Source organism: Helianthus annuus, chromosome 15 (assembly GCF_002127325.2).
Source record: "Helianthus annuus cultivar XRQ/B chromosome 15, HanXRQr2.0-SUNRISE, whole genome shotgun sequence".
Lineage (NCBI taxonomy): Eukaryota > Viridiplantae > Streptophyta > Magnoliopsida > Asterales > Asteraceae > Helianthus > Helianthus annuus.
The window spans coordinates 70,605,436-70,624,207 of record NC_035447.2 but is presented as its reverse complement, the minus strand read 5'-3'; the positions used below and the strand labels follow the sequence as shown (position 1 = coordinate 70,624,207).

The window sequence follows — 18,772 nt, the reverse complement described above, 5'->3', positions numbered from 1 at the left end:
TAGGATACTTTTCGAATACTTCGGATATTTTCGGATATTCGGATATCCGAGAAAAATTAAAAAAAAAACGGATATTTCGTATATCCGAAATATCCGAAAATTTTTAAAATAACTATCCGAAATCCGAATTTTTTAATGTATGGTTTATAGTTTGGTATGATCAAGTGAAAAAAAAAACATACAACTTAATCTTATAATTGAATAACTAAGTGTTTTAATGTATGAAGATTTAAGGATTACGAATACACGATCATTGTTTACGAGTTAAGCTTACGTTTATACGAATTACGAACCATGTATCAAACGAGTGCACGTACCAATGTATAAACATGTATAAACGATGTATAAAAGATTCGTTTCATTACGATCAAAGTCTTGGATTTTACAACGATACAACGAAATACGATTACAAGGAATACAAGATTTCCAAAAAAATAGAATTTCAAGCAATGGTTTCTAAATATGGAAAGTATGAAAACACAGGACGTTACAATACTAGATATTAATATAACAAATAATATATTAATAATATTATTAATACATTAATATAACGGTTAGTTTTTGTTTTGGAGGGAATTGAATCTGGGGTGGTGATGAAATAACATGGGGGGAAGGTAAGTCATAGGGATGAGCACGGTACCTGTTCGATATCGAAAGTACCGGTACTGGAAAATGAGAAAAGTAGGTACTAGTACTGAATATACCGGTTCGATACTGGTATTTACCGGTATTTTACTCGTAAAACCTGGTACCGAAAAACAGAGAAAGTGGGTACCGGTACGGTTCAATACCGGTACCGAATATATTCGGTACGGTTTGGTACCAGTATCTGATACCAAATGCTCATCCCTAGTGAGTCATCATGTAGATTGATGACTTATGACGGTGAACTAACACGTGGAAGGTAGGAAGACCTACTGATGGAAATGAATAAGCTGACACTATTCATTCCCATGCTCTACTATTAGATTTAGATTAGATTATATTAGATTCGTAACATATCTTAAAAAATACACTACGTTTACGAATTATAATATTAGATTAGATACGCACTAGAATTTAGAATTATTGTAGAACTAATTACTATATTAATTATATTTAACTAATATTATTCTTAAATTAAAGGGGAGAATGCTATTCACATAAATATTTGAACAAATAAAAACTGTATAAATAATATTTATAATATTTAAATATATTACATTTACAATTGCAATAATATAAACTGTTTTTATCGCTAATACCAATTTATAATATTTTATTATTCGTTCATTACGAAAATCTAAAATATTTTGAGTATGCAAATAAAACTAATCAATAATATATATGTTCATAGTATATATTTTGTTGAAAAGGTTTATATTTAATGTTAATAATAGAAGAAGATATTTAATGATATTTTTAAACCATTTATTATTTTAGATATTAAGATAAGGCCAAGTGATATTTATTATATATTAAATTAAAAAATATAAATAAAATTTGTGAGATTGAAGGAACAAATGCCATATGGCATTAAAAGAATTTCTTTATTAGTATTAGATTAGATTAGATCTGCGAAGTATTTGGTTGTAGTTAATTATGGTTTTGATTATTTGGTACGAGGCTATTAAATGTACACCTACTTGTTACTTTTCATACTATTTTTCCATAAATCACATTTAAACTTATCATGTTTACCCCCTATACATATAATCATCTTTTAAAAGTATTCTTTTGATACAAAACAAATTCAAAAGTGTTAAAAAATATTATAACCGTTTTTTTTTTCAAAATTTTTGTTTGTTTTTTTTATGTTTATTTAAAAAACATATTTTTTTAAAAGTGTTTACTTCGATCAGAAGTCTTAAACTGCTTTTAACTTGTTTATAACATACTTCTTACACTAATTAAATTTGAACTTATATAGATTGTTAATTTATAGTTTGATAAAATTATTTTAGTACCTATTGTTTATTTGTTCACTTACATAGATGGTTTGAATAATTAATATGTGCTAGGGTTGTAAACACTATTTTAAAAAAAACTTTATTACTTTGTTAATAAATAAAAATTGTTAATTATTTTTAAAACACATTTAACGTATTAAAAATTATAAAAGTAAGACTTTTATAATACAAACTAGACAAGGAAAAAACATAATATAGACTTTTTTTAAAAAGAGAGTTTAAAACCTTTTTATTGTTTTTATAAGAAAAAATGTTATTATTTATTTGTAAAGATGTTCAATAAGAAATCATAATCAAAATACTATTTGAGAAAGTGTCTTTAGAAACATTATCTGAAAACTTTAAAAAAAATATGTTTTTAAATAAAAATTAAAAAACAAACATTTTTTTTTTTTTTGAAAAAAAACGTCTGTAAGCTTTATTTACACTTTTGAATTTGTTTTGTAACAAAAAGAATACTTTTTAAAATGATGATTTATATATAGGGTAAATTATAAGTTTTAATGTGATTTTATAGAAAGAGGGGTATGAAAAGTAATAAAAGAGTGTACATTTAGCTTACCCCTTTATTATTTTAATAAACGAGTGAATTGCAAGTTTTGTCCTTTATCTTTAGGCCATTTTGCAAGTTTTGTCCTTTATGTTTAAATTTGACGAGTTTTGTCCTTTATGTTTGAAAATCAAGCACGTTTTACCCTTTGGGGCAAAACGTGCTTGATTTTTAAGGACAAAACGTGCTTGATTTTTTAAACATAAATGACAAAACGTGCTTGATTTTTAAACATAAAGGACAAAACGTGCTTGATTTTTTAGGCCCAAAGGGTAAAACGTGCTTGATTTTTAAACATAAAGGACAAAACTCGTCAAATTTAAACATAAAGGACAAAACTTGCAAAATGGCCTAAAGATAAAGGACAAAACTTGTAATTCACTCCTTAATAAACCGTGTGAAGTATTTGATTGTAGTTAATTATGGTTTTGATTATTTGGTATTTTAATAAACCGTAATAAATCGACGTTATAATTTTTATTTTTATTATCTATCTATACTATATAATAAAGGAAACCAATAAAGGGACACTTGTCATTATTCTAAGTCATCCTTAATTATAGATAATTATTATTAAATTTAATATATATTTCAAACATTTAAGAAATTATAAATACCATAAAGTTATCAATTTTACTATATTAGATCTTTGAATTTGAATTTTAATATGCTTAAATACACGTAGTAAATTATCGACTTATCATTAATATAAAATACTGGCCGATTTGCTTTTAAAATGACTTATTATGCATGTTAATATTTGATGAAGTAATGTTCCAACTGTATTATTATATGAATATTTCTTTTGTTATGCTATATATAATGATATTAGGTTAGAACCCCGTGGTCCGTGTATTTACACAAGTTGAATAAATGTTACTTTATATACTAAACCCCGTGGCTCGTGTATTTACACGATTTAAAAAAATGTTACTTTATATACTAGATAATACGAATAAAAAAATTCATCGGGAGTGACAACGACCAATACCCAATAATTTAGAGTGATAAAATCCAATAACCCATTTATAAAATTGACAAACATCACAAGTTTTGATCATACATGACATAAAATTTTGTTTGGATATCAGAAAAAACGTCTTAAAAATATCGTTTTATCATTGTTAAATCTTCGTTTTTAACTATTTGACTTTTTATTTACTTAACCCGTGTAATACACGGGGTTATAACCTAGTTATATATAAACCAAACAAAACCCACAATTTAATAATTTATTATTAAGTGGATTAAGAAACGTGACTTTCGTGAGGAATCAAAATAATTGTACTTTATTTCTTTTAGAAAACATGCATTGAAGCATGGGTTTTAACTTTTAACATGCCAAATAATGTTTTATAAGCAAATCATGATTTTTATGAAGAGATTTGAATGTAAACAAAGCTTTTTTTTATGTTTATTTATAGACTTAAAGGCATGTTTGGCTAAGTTTTTTAAAAAAGCCAATAAATTTAAATAATGTTTGGGTAATTAAAACGGACTTTTTCAAACAACTTTTTGTATAGAAGGAAAAATCAGTTTTGAAAAGCTTGTGACTTTTTAAAACGTAACTTTTCAAAACACAATTACAGAATTATCCAATGTTCTAAGCTAATCCAAACACTTAAAAAAACAACTTATTAACTTATTGGCTTTTCACACCCCATAAGCTAATCCAAGCACTCTTTTTAAAAAACTCATTTTTAAAAAGTAATAAGTTAAGAAGTCCTTTTTAAGTTAAATAAGCTTAGCCAAACAAGCCTTTATTTTGATAATCGTAACAAATTTAACTCATTGAATTAAACAAAAAGTTCCTAGTCATTTGTTGTTTAAAAACTAATCCTAAACCATCAATTTTGTTTTTACATTTTGTTGTCATAAAAAAATAGATATAAGTATAATATATGTCAGGTTTAATATAGTTTAAGTTTGTAAAAATAGATACAAGTATAATATATGTCAGGTTTAATAGTAATCTATACTATATAATAAAAGAAACCTGATTTGGGACACATATCATTCAATGAGGGCATTAATAATTTATAGATAAATTTTAAATTTCAAATTAAAAAGATTTAAATATTATATTAGAATTTTATCTTGATTGTAAATCTAAAGTCTAATATAAATTTTGTAAATTTTACTTTCTCTTCTAGAATTAAATTAGATTTTTGTGATAATTAAAGCTTTGTCAAGAATAGAAAATATCATTATTTAATCTATCTACTATTCAAAATAATATAACTTGACTTACGTCAAATGAGATAACAATATCAATTTGTTTTTTAGCAAAAAAAAAAAAAATGTGTTGAATAATAAAATGAAGAACTTAGGTTGTACATTATATATAAATCCAATTTTTTTTTGACTAAATCAGCTTTTTAAAGATATAATTTTTAAGGATATAATTTTTTTATTATTTGGTAGATTTTTCAACCTGACTATACACGAGTTTTGTAAAGATGCGACGTTTTTTGTATTTAATATAAAATTACATTTATTTAATCTTCGTAATACACTATGACTCTTTTTTAGGTCTATTTAACACGTGTAATATACGTGGTTTTTAAGAATATAATTTTTTATTATTTGGTAGATTTATTCAACCCGATTATACCCGGGTTTTTTAAGGATACGATGTTTTTAGTATTTAGTATACAAAATTACATTTATTTAATCTGTGTAATACACATGGTTTTTAAAGATATAATTTTTTTATTATTATTTGATATATAAAATTATATTTATTTAACACATACAATATGGGGTTTACAAATATATAACTTTTTATTATTTAATATATAAAATTACATTTATTAAACCCGTGTAATGCACGGGGTTCTAACCTAGTACATTATAGTTTAAGTTACTCGATTACGTAAATAACTTAACGATTTCTTATCTACCGCTATATAAAATGGTACAAACATAAAATTTCAGATATAACTATTAGTCGATTTTTTACTATCTTTGATTAGGTGTTTAACGGATATATAGTTTTTATATTAAGCATAGGAGTAACTTTTAGATATATGTTAAAATAGCCACAATACTCTTCTAGTATTAAAAGTGTCGATGGGCAGATAAGCATAAATGAATTAATTTAAAACTTATTAAACTGAGTTAAAAAAGTTAAAAAAATATTATATACTATAACTAAGCGAACGGACAGATAAAAAAAAAGATTTATGAGAGTTTTTACTATTAGCTAATTTTCTTTTGCAACGTTGCTTCACTAGGCAATGCGGGTAAAAAGAAATTGAGGTATCAACTTGTTACATAACAATAACAAGGCTCTAAACTAAGCCCATGATTATAACTATACAAATGATATGTCTGTGACCACAAGCAAACCAAAATCACTAATTCAAAATTGTGAAATCTCAAAGGAAAAAAATACCTAATTTATAAAATCAATTTAAATGTCATTATTAATCTTCCATTATGACAAGCATTTGATGATTTTCCATCAAAGATTCATATGAATTATCACTATCAATACCACCCCATATACTAACATACACTACTTGCACCTAGAGGTGTATAAAAAAACTGGTTTTAGAACCGAAATCGGAAAAAAAATCGAAACCATTTTTTTTAACCGGTTTTTTCATAACCGGTTTTTTAACCGGTTTTTTTAACCGCCGGTTTTTATACCGGTTACTATTCTTGACTTCAAAAACCGGTTATTAATCGAACCGGTTATTAAAAAACCGGTTAAAACCGGTAAAAAACCGTTTTTTTTTGGGAAAAACCGGTCCCAACCGGTTATACCGGTTATTGTTTTGGACCTCAAAAACCGGTTAGTAACCGGAACCGGTTATAAAAAAAACCGGTTTTTATTTTAGGTGAAAAAATCGAAACCGGTTTTAAAAAAAAAAACGATTTGTACACCTCTACTTGCACCTACAACAAAGGGTATGCGCTTAGTTGTATCACGGTGTGTTGGAAAGATGTTACACCACACGTAATCGATGGTTCAAGTCCCATTATGAATACATGCGTAAAATTCAATCAGATTAGAGTGTTTGTGTAGATTTAATTCGATTATAGCGCATCTTTAACCACAATTAGGGGGATCGGGGCACCTGCGGTGACCCCTTGCGGGAAGCATGTTGCCGATTAGGGGGGGTGCTGCCATCAAGGCGGTGAGGTAGGAGAGAGGGAGGAAATCGGTGGGAAGTCACCGAAGAGAGAGGGAAGAGAGAGGGAGGAGTGGACCAATGAAAAATTTCTTCTTCTTTTTTTTTTTTAATAAAAACCAAGTCACCTAAGAGGGGAGTGCCGCCATCAATTTAGGGTGTTAGGGGAGTTTAAGAGGGGAGTTGACGTGGCACACGAGGATTGGTTATGCGTAAAAGAGGGGACTCCCCTCTTAGGGGAGTGCCCCTTACACCCTTATAGGTTTGTATCCAATACAATCAACCAAATGAGTGAAAACTGTCATGTGTAAAACAATCATGTGTAAAACAACATATGAGGTGGTTAGTGACACCTCATATAAGTATGAATTGTAATTTATTGTAATAAAACCATCCGTATTCTGTCCTCTCTTCCCTCCCCCTAACAAAACTCATTCGATTCTCTCCTATGACTCATCCCCTTCGAAATTCCAAATAAACAAATACATTTTCTCTCTTCTCTCTCCACTTGGTCACCGCTTCATTCCAGATGGCATCTGCATTTCCCGTTGGAATTACTCTAAGTAATCAATTTCATACGATATATATAATCACCAAACATTTAATATATAAATATATAAAACCTAACTATAATACATATAAGATATATAAAGAACAAAACAAAAAAAAAAAATCCTTAAAACATTTAAAGCCAATGAAAATATTAACCTAGATATTAAAAACATTAATGTTATCTTTCTTATTTTCTTTTAACACATATTCCCTATTGGTCAACAAAATCCATACGCATTTATTCATTCATTGAAGTAAATTAATATAATGTAATGTAATATAATAATATAATATTAAAAGAATAATGAAGAAAAAACCATCACACGATTCATCCCCCTCATTACAACTAATCAAATTCATCGTTGGATTTCCATACAACAACAACAACCATCTGTCACTAAATCTTTATATTCATATTCATATTCATTCACACAAACAAATTAGGGCTCAATTCCGCAATTTCACCATTGAAGCAGCTTCAACAAGTTAGTTAGGTTTAATACATTCAGATTTCTCAACTGATCATCGTTATGATAACAACAACAACAACTGCATTGTGATTGTAAGACGATGATCATGGCGAACGGCAGTCCTCCGTACGAATGGCGGTTTGATGATGACGATGACGGTTTTGACGTAACCGCCATGGAAGACGAGCCGTTGGATTTTGAATCGATGTTCAATTCGATTGGAGAACAATCGCGTGGTGACTTTTCGGAGGTAAAATTCTGAGTTTGTTTGATTCTTTGTGTTTTAAGTGTTTGTGAGTTTGAATACGTGTTGAATGTGTGATGTGATGGTTTGGATTGAAGGATTAAGTGTTTTTGTAGAGATTTTGGAGTGATTAGTGGTGAATATGACTATATGAGTGTTGTTCTGTGAATCTATTATGGATTAGTTTGAATATATGTGTGTTTTGGTTGCGGTTTAAGTGTTTGGGAGTTTGATTGTGTTAGTTTGTGTGGAATGTGTGATATAATGGTTTGGATTGAAGGATTAAGTGTTTTTGAAGAGATTTTGGAGTGATTTTAGTGGTGAATATGCATATATGAGGGTTGTTCTGTGAATCTGTCATGGATTAGTTCGTATATATGTGTGTTTTCGGTTGCGTTTTAAGTATTTGGGAGTTTGATTGTGTTGAATGTGTGATGTGATGGCTTGAATTGAAGGATTAAGTGATTTTGAAGAGGTTTTGGAGTGATTAGTGGTGATTATGACTTATGAGTGTTGTTTTGTATATCGGTTTAGAATGTGATACGCTGCTGCAAATTTTATGAGGTTTTGAGTGATTAGAGTGAATGGTATGATTGTGTAAAGGACATGATCTTTGTCCAGATTGCAAAATTGAGTTGAAGTGAAATAGAAATTAAACAATTTCGTGGCGACTATTCGGAGGTAAATTTATGAATTAACTTGTGTTTTCGGTTGTGTTTTAAGTGTTTGGGAGTTTGCTTGTTTTAATTCGTGTGGAATGTGTGATGTGATGGTTGAATGGGAGAAATAAGTGTTTTTGAAGAGATTTTGGAGTGATTAGTGGTGAATATGAGTGTTGTTTTGTATAAATGTTTAGAATGTGATATGCTGCTGCAAATTTAATGAAGTTTAAGTGATTAGAGTGTATAGTATGATTGTGTAAAGGATTCGATCTTTTTCCAGATTGCACAATTGAATTGAAGTGAAATAGAAATTAAATTCAAGAATCTGTAACTTTATTATTGAATTGAAATCTTGATTTAGAGACAAGAAGTTGAGTAGGGAACAATCTGGATATGGTATTTATAGCGCTTTTAACGCCCTAACTTATCCAATTTTGTTGAATACCGACTCCAGATGAGTCCTATGTGGGCGCCACAACCTCTTTTGGTAGTTTTGTTTAGAAGGGTTTGTGTCATTGATGTAAACACGGTTGGGATTCGTCTGATTTGTTTGTGCATGTGTGTATGTTTAGACCTAGACTTCATTTTATGTTTAGTCCTAGAATTTGTAGTCTGATCACAAAATGTGGGGGTTCTTCTAGGTTTCAAGCATGATTCTATGGTTTTGTGTGGAATTTCCAGATTAGTTGCATATGTTTGTAAATTTCATGCTGGTCTTTGTATTCTATGTGCTAATGTCTACTGGTCAACTTGAGTTTGTAGTTTACAAATGTGTTCCTGGAACGTAGGTCTTGAGCTAATATCGGTTAACTGAGTTGGTTATTCTTGTCACTTCCCAGACTAAAGCATCTAAATTAAAAGAGTGTTTCTTGGTACTTAATCACATGAGGTAGATCATGGTTAGTAAGAAAGAAACCAATAAGGCGATAACGTAATCAGGTTATCTTATTTAATTTCATCTTAAATGTGTAGTGACCTTTTTTATTTTACATTAGTCTAGGTCTTGGCCCAAATTACTATATATCATATATATGTATACACTTGGAATATCCACTTAAGGTTAAATTCCAATCTAATAGTACTGTAAGATACTGCAATTGAATCTGTACACGATTGGTTACCAATCTGACGCAGTTTGATTCTTTGTTGAATTGTTGATTTAAAATGTCAGTTTTGTAATTTTGGCAATTGCGAAGATACATACCTATATAAAAGTACTTTATATTTCGTGTACGATATGGATTTTGCATGGATAGAAGCATGAAGATATATTAAGTTACCATATTCAGTTCGTTCACGTAGCATGTATTAAGATAATGTAGCAAAATAAACTACCTTCATGAAACAGATACTGCTACCAATAATAACACATGCCTGCATATTAGTACTTGCACCATGACGCGAGTTAAATAAATATTGTTATGAATATGATAAACTTGTATAAATTCGTGTTTCATGATAATATTTTAAACATATGTCTCAGTAATAGCTAGTGTAATTACTTAACTATGTAATTAACATTGTGCAGAATCTGCCGGCTGATCCACCATCAAATATGGCACCCTGTAATGAGTCGGCTTCTCATGAGGCTAATGAGCACTGCGAACCCCACAACGGTAATCTTTGGCTTCTCAAACAAACTTACCTATCGCTTATGAGACTTAGTGCTTCATGTTAAATTTATAATTGCTACGGATAGTTTTAACTCGGTTCTTTTATGGCTGCCTTTTTCAGGCTCACTTGCATTACCCTTTCTGCATCACTCAGAAGCTTCAACATCTATGGCTTATTATCCAGATGCTTCATTTGATACTTCTGCTGATTGTTCGATGTCGGTTCCAGCTCAAGATTTTTCATCATTTTACAATCATGGAACTGGAACTAATTTCGAGAGAGCTCATATCAATGATACTTTTGGGTTTACTAATGGTAGTGATGGAAACCATCAGCTAATGGATACAACTGGGATAAGTGATGGAATGTTTTACGATATGGGAGGCCCGTTGATGAATCTTTTTGGTGGATACTCTGACGGTTTCTATGATCCTCATCATGAGTTCTCTATGCCATGTATCACAGGCTCTAATGAACCATTGTATTTTGGTTCATCAAATTCAAATCATAATGATGGCATGTTATTCAATGTTAATATGGAATCAGAGGAACATCTAATGCAAAATCTATCAAGAAACAATGCTGTAAATGATATTGGACCGCATGTCTGTGCTGAAGGTAGTAAAGTGGAAAACGAATCTACCAGTGGCTATCATGGGCTTCGTATGTGTCATATGTCAAATAAGAAACAATCGGTGCATGCAAAGGATGACAAACATGTTCCAACACTTGGTCCCGCATGCAAAAAAGAATCTCTAGCAAATGGGAAGCCTCGTAAAATCAGGCGCGAAAAGGCAAAACTCGAAACAAATGATGAAAAGTCCGGTTATCAATTTCCATCTCAGGTGAGTCTAGTTCTTTGAAACCATGGTAAAATTTTTAAATATATTACCATTTCACTTGTTTCTGTCTTTATTTAGAAACATCGGGTTAACTAATAATGTGAACCACAAAGTGTCATTATTTACCAAAATCATGAATTATGATGAAAGGGTTGCTAACTTATTTTTAGGATAATATTATCTAGATTCGCTTCTTCAAATAAAAGTTGCATATAACGTCTATAAACCTACATTTTTGGTAATACGTGTTTGAGGAAGCTGTTTTTCATCTTTGGTCATTAACCTGTATGTATTATTGAGCCATAAATGTATATGATAATTAAAACTAACATTTCTTTATGCTCCAAGGATTTTAACTAATCGTTAAACATCAGTCTTTTGCTATTATCAGAAGAGTGAAAATTTCTTTTGATTTAAATGATAAACAATTGATGTGGTTGCAGGAGTTTCCCCATCAAAAGTCAGAATTATCTCTACCAGATAATGGCTTGGCAGTTCCACTTTTGAAACACCAGGTTAGTAACTGTGCACACGATTTTCGATTTTCACCTAACATTTAGTTCCTTGTGGTAATTTTTAAGCTTTACTGTAACAGCGGATTGCTTTATCATGGATGTCAAAAAGAGAGACAAAAAGCACTCGTTGCTGTGGAGGAATTCTTGCAGATGATCAAGTGCCTATCCATAATCCTTTTTTAATTTATAGTAAAATGCAATTTTCGTTCTTGAGGTTTGGCAATTTTTTGCGACTTTTTGTCCAAAGGTTTGTTTTTCTGCATCTGGATCCAAAAGGTTTGAAATCTTGCCATTTTCATCCGGCTCCTTAACTCCATCCATTTTTCTCCGTTAAGTCAGGGGTATTTCCGTCTTTTTTGCTAACTTAAAGGGCAATTTGGTCTTTTTCACTTTATGTGAAAAGACCAGATACCCCTGAAAAAGACTGAATTGGGAGCGATCAGGGGATTGAAGAGGGACATCCATGCTAAGAAGAAGGGACTGCAGCCCCAAGGTGTCCCTTTAAGTTAGCAAAAAAGACAGAAATGCCCCTGACTTAACGAAGAAAAATTGATAGTTAACGAGCCTGATGAAAATGGCAAGAATTCAAACCTTTTGGATCCAGATGCGGAAAAAACAAACATTTGGACGAAAGTCGCAAAACTGGCCAAACCTCATGGACGAAAATGCCATTTTACTCTTTAATTTAAATATATATTTTCAGTCTCAGTTAATACTGTAATGTTTGTGGATCTTTTAATCCTCATTAATCATATTATTTAATCAATTAATCACTACGCTTACTATCTTGCAGGGGCTTGGTAAAACAATATCTGCAATTGCCCTCATTCTAAAGGAAAGATCACCCCCGTCTTCTAGTCTCTCTGCTATCGAAACAAAAGATAAAGCAATAGAGACTTTATGTTTGGATGAAGATGAACATACAAAGCCTTCTGTTCCGACGACAAGCAATAGAGTATCTGCAGGAACACTTGTTGTATGCCCTACCAGTGTTCTCCGTCAATGGAATGAAGAATTGCAGAATAAAGTAGTTACCGAAGCTAATCTTTCCGTTTTAGTGTATTACGGAATAAACCGAACCAAAGATCCAATCGAGTTAGCCAAATATGACGTCGTTATAACAACATACGCAATTGTGAGCATGGAGGTACCAAAACAGCCACTCGATGAAGACGATGAAGCAACGATAAAAATCTCATCCACTAAAAAACGAAAATACCCGCCAACTGACTCTGCTGAATGTCCTCTAGCTAAGTTGAGGTGGTTCAGAGTTGTATTAGATGAGGCTCAAAGTATTAAAAATTATAAAACACAAGCAGCTAGGGCTTGTTGGGGTCTTAGAGCTAAACGAAGGTGGTGCTTATCCGGAACTCCTATCCAAAACTCCATTGATGATCTGTATAGTTACTTCAGGTTTTTAAAATATGACCCGTTTGCAGTATATAAAAAATTCTGCACCCAAATAAAGGCCCCGATTCAAAGAAATCCCAAGGATGGGTATAAAATGTTGCAGGTTATATTAAAGACTATCATGCTACGTCGCACAAAAGGTTAAACATTTAGTTAATTACACTTTTTAGTTTTTACTAATTTCGTAAAAATAACGTTAAAAGAGGGGGATGGTTAATCATGCATCATGTGGTGGCGTTGATAGCCGAAAGACAAAAGGGTACATGCACTAATCGGCCTTTGTTCCGATTGTTGAGTGTTATGTACCTTATGTCAAAGGCTTGATGCAAAACTACTATCAAGCCGGGGTCTCAGTGGAAGCAGCCTCTCTATTCCTACGGGGTAGAGGTAAGGCTGTCTACATCTTACCCTCCTCAGACCCTACGTCCCTACCTTAGCTTTGCTATTGGTGGGGTTTACCGAGTATGATGATGATGATGATGTCTTTTAAGTTTTTAATTGAACAATGCTGATTTTTGTTTGCAACATTTTGTATTTTGTTATAGGTACACTTCTTAAAGGAGAACCAATTATCTCATTACCGCCCAAAACCGTTATCCTGAAAAAAGTTGATTTTAGTGCTGAGGAGCGCGGTTTTTACCGTAGTCTGGAGGCTGAAGCCCGTGCTCAGTTTGAAGTATGTTTTTATTTTAGATTCTTTATTTATGGATGATTTAGCCTTCTAGCGAATATCATCCTGCCTTTTTGCTATGGGATTTGCCTAAAATCCACTACCGTCGGGTTAAAAGCTGCTTTGTTGTTTATAGAGTAAAATGGCATTTTCATCCCTGAGGTTTGGCAACTTTTGCGACTTTCGTCCAAAGGTTTGTTTTTTCGCATCTGGATCCAAAAGGTTTGAAATCTTGCCATTCTCATCCAATTCGTTAACTCCATCCATTTTCTCTCCATTAAATGAGGGGCATTTTCATCTTTTTAGACAGTGTTTTGTGATTATTAAAGGGTTTGGGTGGGGAGAAAGTCAACAGTGGTTGATCTTTATTTCTTATAGTGTTTTTATCTATATAAAAATGTCTAAAAAGACAGAAATGCCCGTCATTTAACGGAGAAAAATGGATGGAGTTCACGATTTGGATGGAAATGGCAAAATTTCAAACCTTTTGGATCCAGATGCGGAAAACAAACCATTGGATGAAAGTCACAAAAGTGGCCAAACCTCAGGGACCAAAATGGCATTTTACTCTTGTTTATATATAACCGGATCTTCAGCTTTTGATTATGCAAAGCCTGATTTTGTACCAGTTTTTTTGTACTTTATGAAGCAATTTTTTGCAGAATGTTCATTACTCGTGGGCACTATCTGGTGTAACATATCAGTTATTACATAGTGGTTATTTCATCTTCGTAGTCATCCTTTCTATCGTTTTTTATAAATTTATTCTAATGCAATAACATTGAACTTTTTAATGTCAGGAATATGCTGCTGCTGGCACGGTCAAACAAAACTACGTAAACATATTATTAATGCTTTTACGCCTTCGGCAAGCATGTGATCACCCTTTGCTCGTTAGAGGATGTCGCTCAAGTACCGACTGGAGGTTATCTGTTGAAAAGGCAAAACAACTTCCTCAAGAAAAACTAAAACACCTTTTAAACTGTTTAGAAGCTTCATTAGCAATTTGCAGCATATGTAATGTACGCACAGAATATCTTTTCACTCATTATAAATAAGCAAAGTTTTGTTTATTTACTATTATTATATTTCACTCATTGTCTTATTTGTATGAATAATTTGACAGGATCCACCTGAAGATGCTGTTGTAACAACTTGTGAACATGTTTTCTGCAATCAGTGCATCCTTGAGCATCTTTCAACTGACGACAACCAGTGTCCATCCTCAGAGTGTAAAAAGCTTCTTAATAAATCTTCAGTATTTTGTAAATCAGCGCTTACAGTTTCGGTTATGGACCGTGATTCAGTGGAATCTGAGGTTACAGAACCTTGTTCGACCAATGAACCGGTTGATTCCTTGAAAATTGAGGCTGCTAAGGCACTTGATTCCTCAAAAATTAGAGCTGCCATTGAAGTCCTTCAAACTATTGCAAAACCCAAGGATATAACTGTAACTGTGAATGATACTAAAACTGAAGGAAATTCAGTTGTTAGGGAGAAAGCGATTGTGTTCTCACAGTGGACAGGGATGCTGGATTTGCTTGAAGTTTGTCTTAAAGATTCCTCGATCGGTTACAGGCGACTTGATGGGACAATGTCGGTTGTTGCCCGAGATAAAGCAGTGAAGGATTTCAACAAGCTTCCTGAGGTTTGTGTGCGGGATTGGGTTATGGGTAGGGGTGTGCATTTTTGACACAACCCGAAAACACAACACCAATCCAACACAAAATATCGCGGTTTGGGTTTAGTCTAAATGGGTTCGGGTCAGTTTCAGGTTGCACCCGTGAACCCGTTTAGCTAAATGGGTCCGTTTGGGTTTGGGTCAACCCGGTCGGGTTGGCGGGTTGACCCGTTTAACCCATTTATATTATACTATATTATTTTACAGTATGTTTTATGTTATAAATAAATTTGGGTGTGTATTTTATGCCATAATTATAACTTAAAAAGAGAAATTGACCTAAGATTTTATAATTTAATATATTAATTTGCGAAAAAAAAAATTAAAAATTTCAGGTTGAACGGTTCGTGTTCGGGTTCATATTAAGTTTACTCGAATTGACCCAAAGAAAACTAAATACTAAACTTTTTACCAGTCGTCTCATTATAAAATTATTGTCTGTTTTTGTAGGTAACTGTTATAATTATGTCACTGAAAGCTGCTAGTCTTGGGCTAAACATGGTTGCTGCCTGTCATGTGATTCTGCTGGATCTTTGGTGGAACCCAACAATAGAGGACCAAGCGATTGATAGGGCCCACCGGATAGGGCAAACACGTCCAGTTACAGTTTTGCGGTTGGCTGTTAAAGATACTATTGAAGATCGTATTTTAGCTCTTCAGGTATAAAAAACATTGTGAAATATCTATTACAGTTACTACAGTTACTAAATGAGTTTTCTAATCTTTTGCAGAAAAAGAAAAGAGAAATGGTGGCGTCTGCATTTGGAGACGACAAGAATGGTTGCTTGCAGACTCGCCTTACTTTTGCTGACATTAGATATCTATTTCAAGCGTAGTACCCGGGAATGTCAGATCTAGAGCAATCATAAAACTATGACTTGTATATTTCATTGCCCTAGACGCGCCATTCTAGATCCAGGTAAAGACCTACCGTCAACTTTAACCGTGTTAATATCCTAAGAGGTGGTTATTTTTGCATGTCGTTATCAATTAACGACATTACTGACATAGCTTTTTTGAGTTATATTAGGGTTAAAGAAGGAAAATAGTTTTTGGTTTAGCATGATGGAGATGATCAATAGTAGTCTTAGAATCATGCAACTTTCTCCATGGTTTTTTTTTGTAGCATATTGAATGGCAACTTTCTTCTTCTTATTTAATCTTGTTTTGGATCAAAGATCTCCATGTTTTATTTTCTTATGGATCTATATGTTTGGAAACATTTTTGCTTTTGGCAACTATATATCTATACATATATGTTTGAGTAAAGTTCTTTAACAATAAATATATTGCATGATAGATTTTCAATGGCGGAGCCATAACTTTAAGTTTAATGATAGAACCTCTCTTACTTTATTGGGAGGGAGAAGAAACGTCTATGTTAAATACACTGACCGATGCATTTCTTTAGATCAAGTGGTGGAGGGCTTGCATTTCTCTTGAGAGATGTAGGTTCGACTCCCACTTGATGCAAAGTGAGGCACTGGTGGGCAATGATAGGAGACCCAGGGAAACATGGGTTGGATCCTTGAGCCAAACGGGTTTTACCGGTAATTTCACTGTCGTGCCTACGGGCGGATGGGTTACCGGGTTTTCCCCGGAATTGGTGGTGGACTCGGGTTACTCTCGGAGTACTCCGTTTGTCCAGCGGGTGCCCCGAGAGTGCTTGGGATTGAGTTTGTTGGCCGTTCAAAAAAAATACACTGACCGATTCATAGAATTTTAGCCAGTCGGGGTTTTATAAGTGTAGTATTTTGGGGGAAAATCGATAACTCGATAAGAATTTCATGTCAACAACAAATTTATAGCTTTATATGAATAGTTACAATTATAATTATTATTAGCATAGTAACGTTTTCATTATAAAGATTTATACCATCTATGACTCCTTCACTTAACAAACACTAAAAGTAAAACTTTAGGTATGCCAATTTAGTGAAGAAAGATGATAAGGGAAAGTAGAATCACCAAGCGAACCCAATACTGCATTTGGATGGAATCCACTAATCCCTTGTTGAGTCGGATTCAACAAAGAGATGAATGAACCATTCCGATCCATCATTCCATTGATGTCTTCGTCGGAATGAAACCTTTTCTCGGCGGAATCAAGATTCCAGTAGTGAGTAGTTGGGAATGAGCGTTTCGCGGGGTTCAAAATCATCGAAGAAACACCGGATTTTAATGAAGAACTCGAAGAACCCAGTTTAGATATAGAGTTGCTTTGTCGAATCCTTGACCCGTCTTCATTGTTCAGGATTTCAAAGTAAGTTTCTTGATTGTTTTCGATCAATCCGTTGGAGTTTGTAGTCTTGGAAGCAATCATGTTTTCCATGTAATCATGGTCCGGATCCCTGTCTGTCGGTCTACTCGTGTTGTTCTTCTTATAAATACGACACAAAACCCATTCATCAAGCTACATACATATACAGGTACATACAAGGTTACACTAGAAAATAAATCTTCAATCTTTTATAACATAATATATACACATAATGTACCCGTAAAGAGCTCTTTTTTGATAAATTGACGGCGGGTGCCTTGAAAGAAGCATTTTCGATAAGTCGATATTCATGCATGATCCAATTGGTTTTAATTCCTTTTGGCGGCTTTCCGCCATAGAAAACAAGTGCCTTCTTAACTCCAACCTTTTGATCGCCGGTCGATGACATAATGGGCCTGTCGGTGCCGGTAGCTTTCCAATACCCCGATGTGGCCGCACGATTAGGTCTCATTCCATTAGGGTATTTTCTATCTCGTGGACTGAAAAAGTACCATTCTTGATCGCCAAAAATAGCTTTACCTAATCAAAGAAAATGAAAAAAACACGATTATCCGTATAAATTATATGCTTGATCACTCAAACGAGTCAAAACATGTTTAACTATTGTTACTTGGTAGCTCCCATGGATCAAACTTGTAAAGATCAACCTCGGCTATGATGGCAACAGGTAAAGGGATCGAAGAAGCTTTCTTCTTTAGGTAATGAACGACGAGTTCTTCGTCTGTCGGATGAAACCGAAACCCGGGTGGAAGATTCGGGTATTGTGAACATGTTGATGAATCGGTGCTTTCCATCTAAACTTCAAGTTTCTGCCTTAGTTTTCTATGGTGGTTGTGATGTTTTGAAATGTTTGTAATGTTAAAGAAATGATCAAATGACACAATGTTGAAAATCCTAGATATGTAAGAATATTTATGTGTGAGAAAGGTGGGCCCACTTCCAACCATTGGTGATGTGACACGTGTTAACAGGTAGGGTTGGTGTGGGTCCCGTTTCATGAATTTAAGGTGTTAAGTTTTCCTTATCATGCTTTTCTTGTGTTAACATTTAACAAACAAAATTCCTTTAAAACACCATTAATCTTACACCAATATGTGTTATGCATGTAAGTTTAAACCGTCAAACAAATTTATAAAATTAAATAAGATTAAACTTCAGTATTTGGTTTTGATTTTTAACTCATTACGTTTTCT

General features: G+C 32.8%; 2 protein-coding genes across 4 annotated transcripts; one reads left to right on the top strand and one right to left on the bottom strand.

Moving 5' to 3' along the window:
* The first annotated feature begins 7,456 nt into the window (after positions 1-7,456).
* On the top strand, positions 7,457-17,340 carry LOC110879098 (helicase-like transcription factor CHR28). 3 transcript variants are annotated; one of them, XR_002558468.2, is made up of 12 exons: positions 7,457-7,910; positions 10,095-10,182; positions 10,301-11,025; positions 11,466-11,537; positions 11,618-11,695; positions 12,331-13,087; positions 13,493-13,623; positions 14,418-14,639; positions 14,744-15,265; positions 15,749-15,958; positions 16,030-16,217; positions 17,221-17,340. XR_002558468.2 is itself a non-coding variant. In XM_022127501.2 (11 exons), exons 1-11 carry the CDS (start codon positions 7,761-7,763, stop codon positions 16,132-16,134), a joined length of 3,060 nt encoding a protein of 1,019 aa, XP_021983193.1. In that variant the 5' UTR covers positions 7,457-7,760; the 3' UTR covers positions 16,135-16,475. The 3 variants fall into 3 exon arrangements, 1 of the variants encoding a protein (XP_021983193.1); XR_002558467.2 differs by lacking the exon at positions 17,221-17,340 and adding an exon at positions 16,329-16,475; XM_022127501.2 differs by lacking the exon at positions 17,221-17,340 and having other exon boundaries at positions 16,030-16,475.
* LOC110879099 (NAC transcription factor 25) lies at positions 17,069-18,470 on the bottom strand. The gene is made up of 3 exons (XM_022127502.2): positions 18,190-18,470; positions 17,797-18,098; positions 17,069-17,711 (listed from the first exon to the last, which is right to left on the bottom strand). Exons 1-3 carry the CDS (start codon positions 18,371-18,373, stop codon positions 17,217-17,219), a joined length of 981 nt encoding a protein of 326 aa, XP_021983194.1. The 5' UTR covers positions 18,374-18,470; the 3' UTR covers positions 17,069-17,216.
* Between the last annotated feature and the right edge of the window lie 302 nt (positions 18,471-18,772).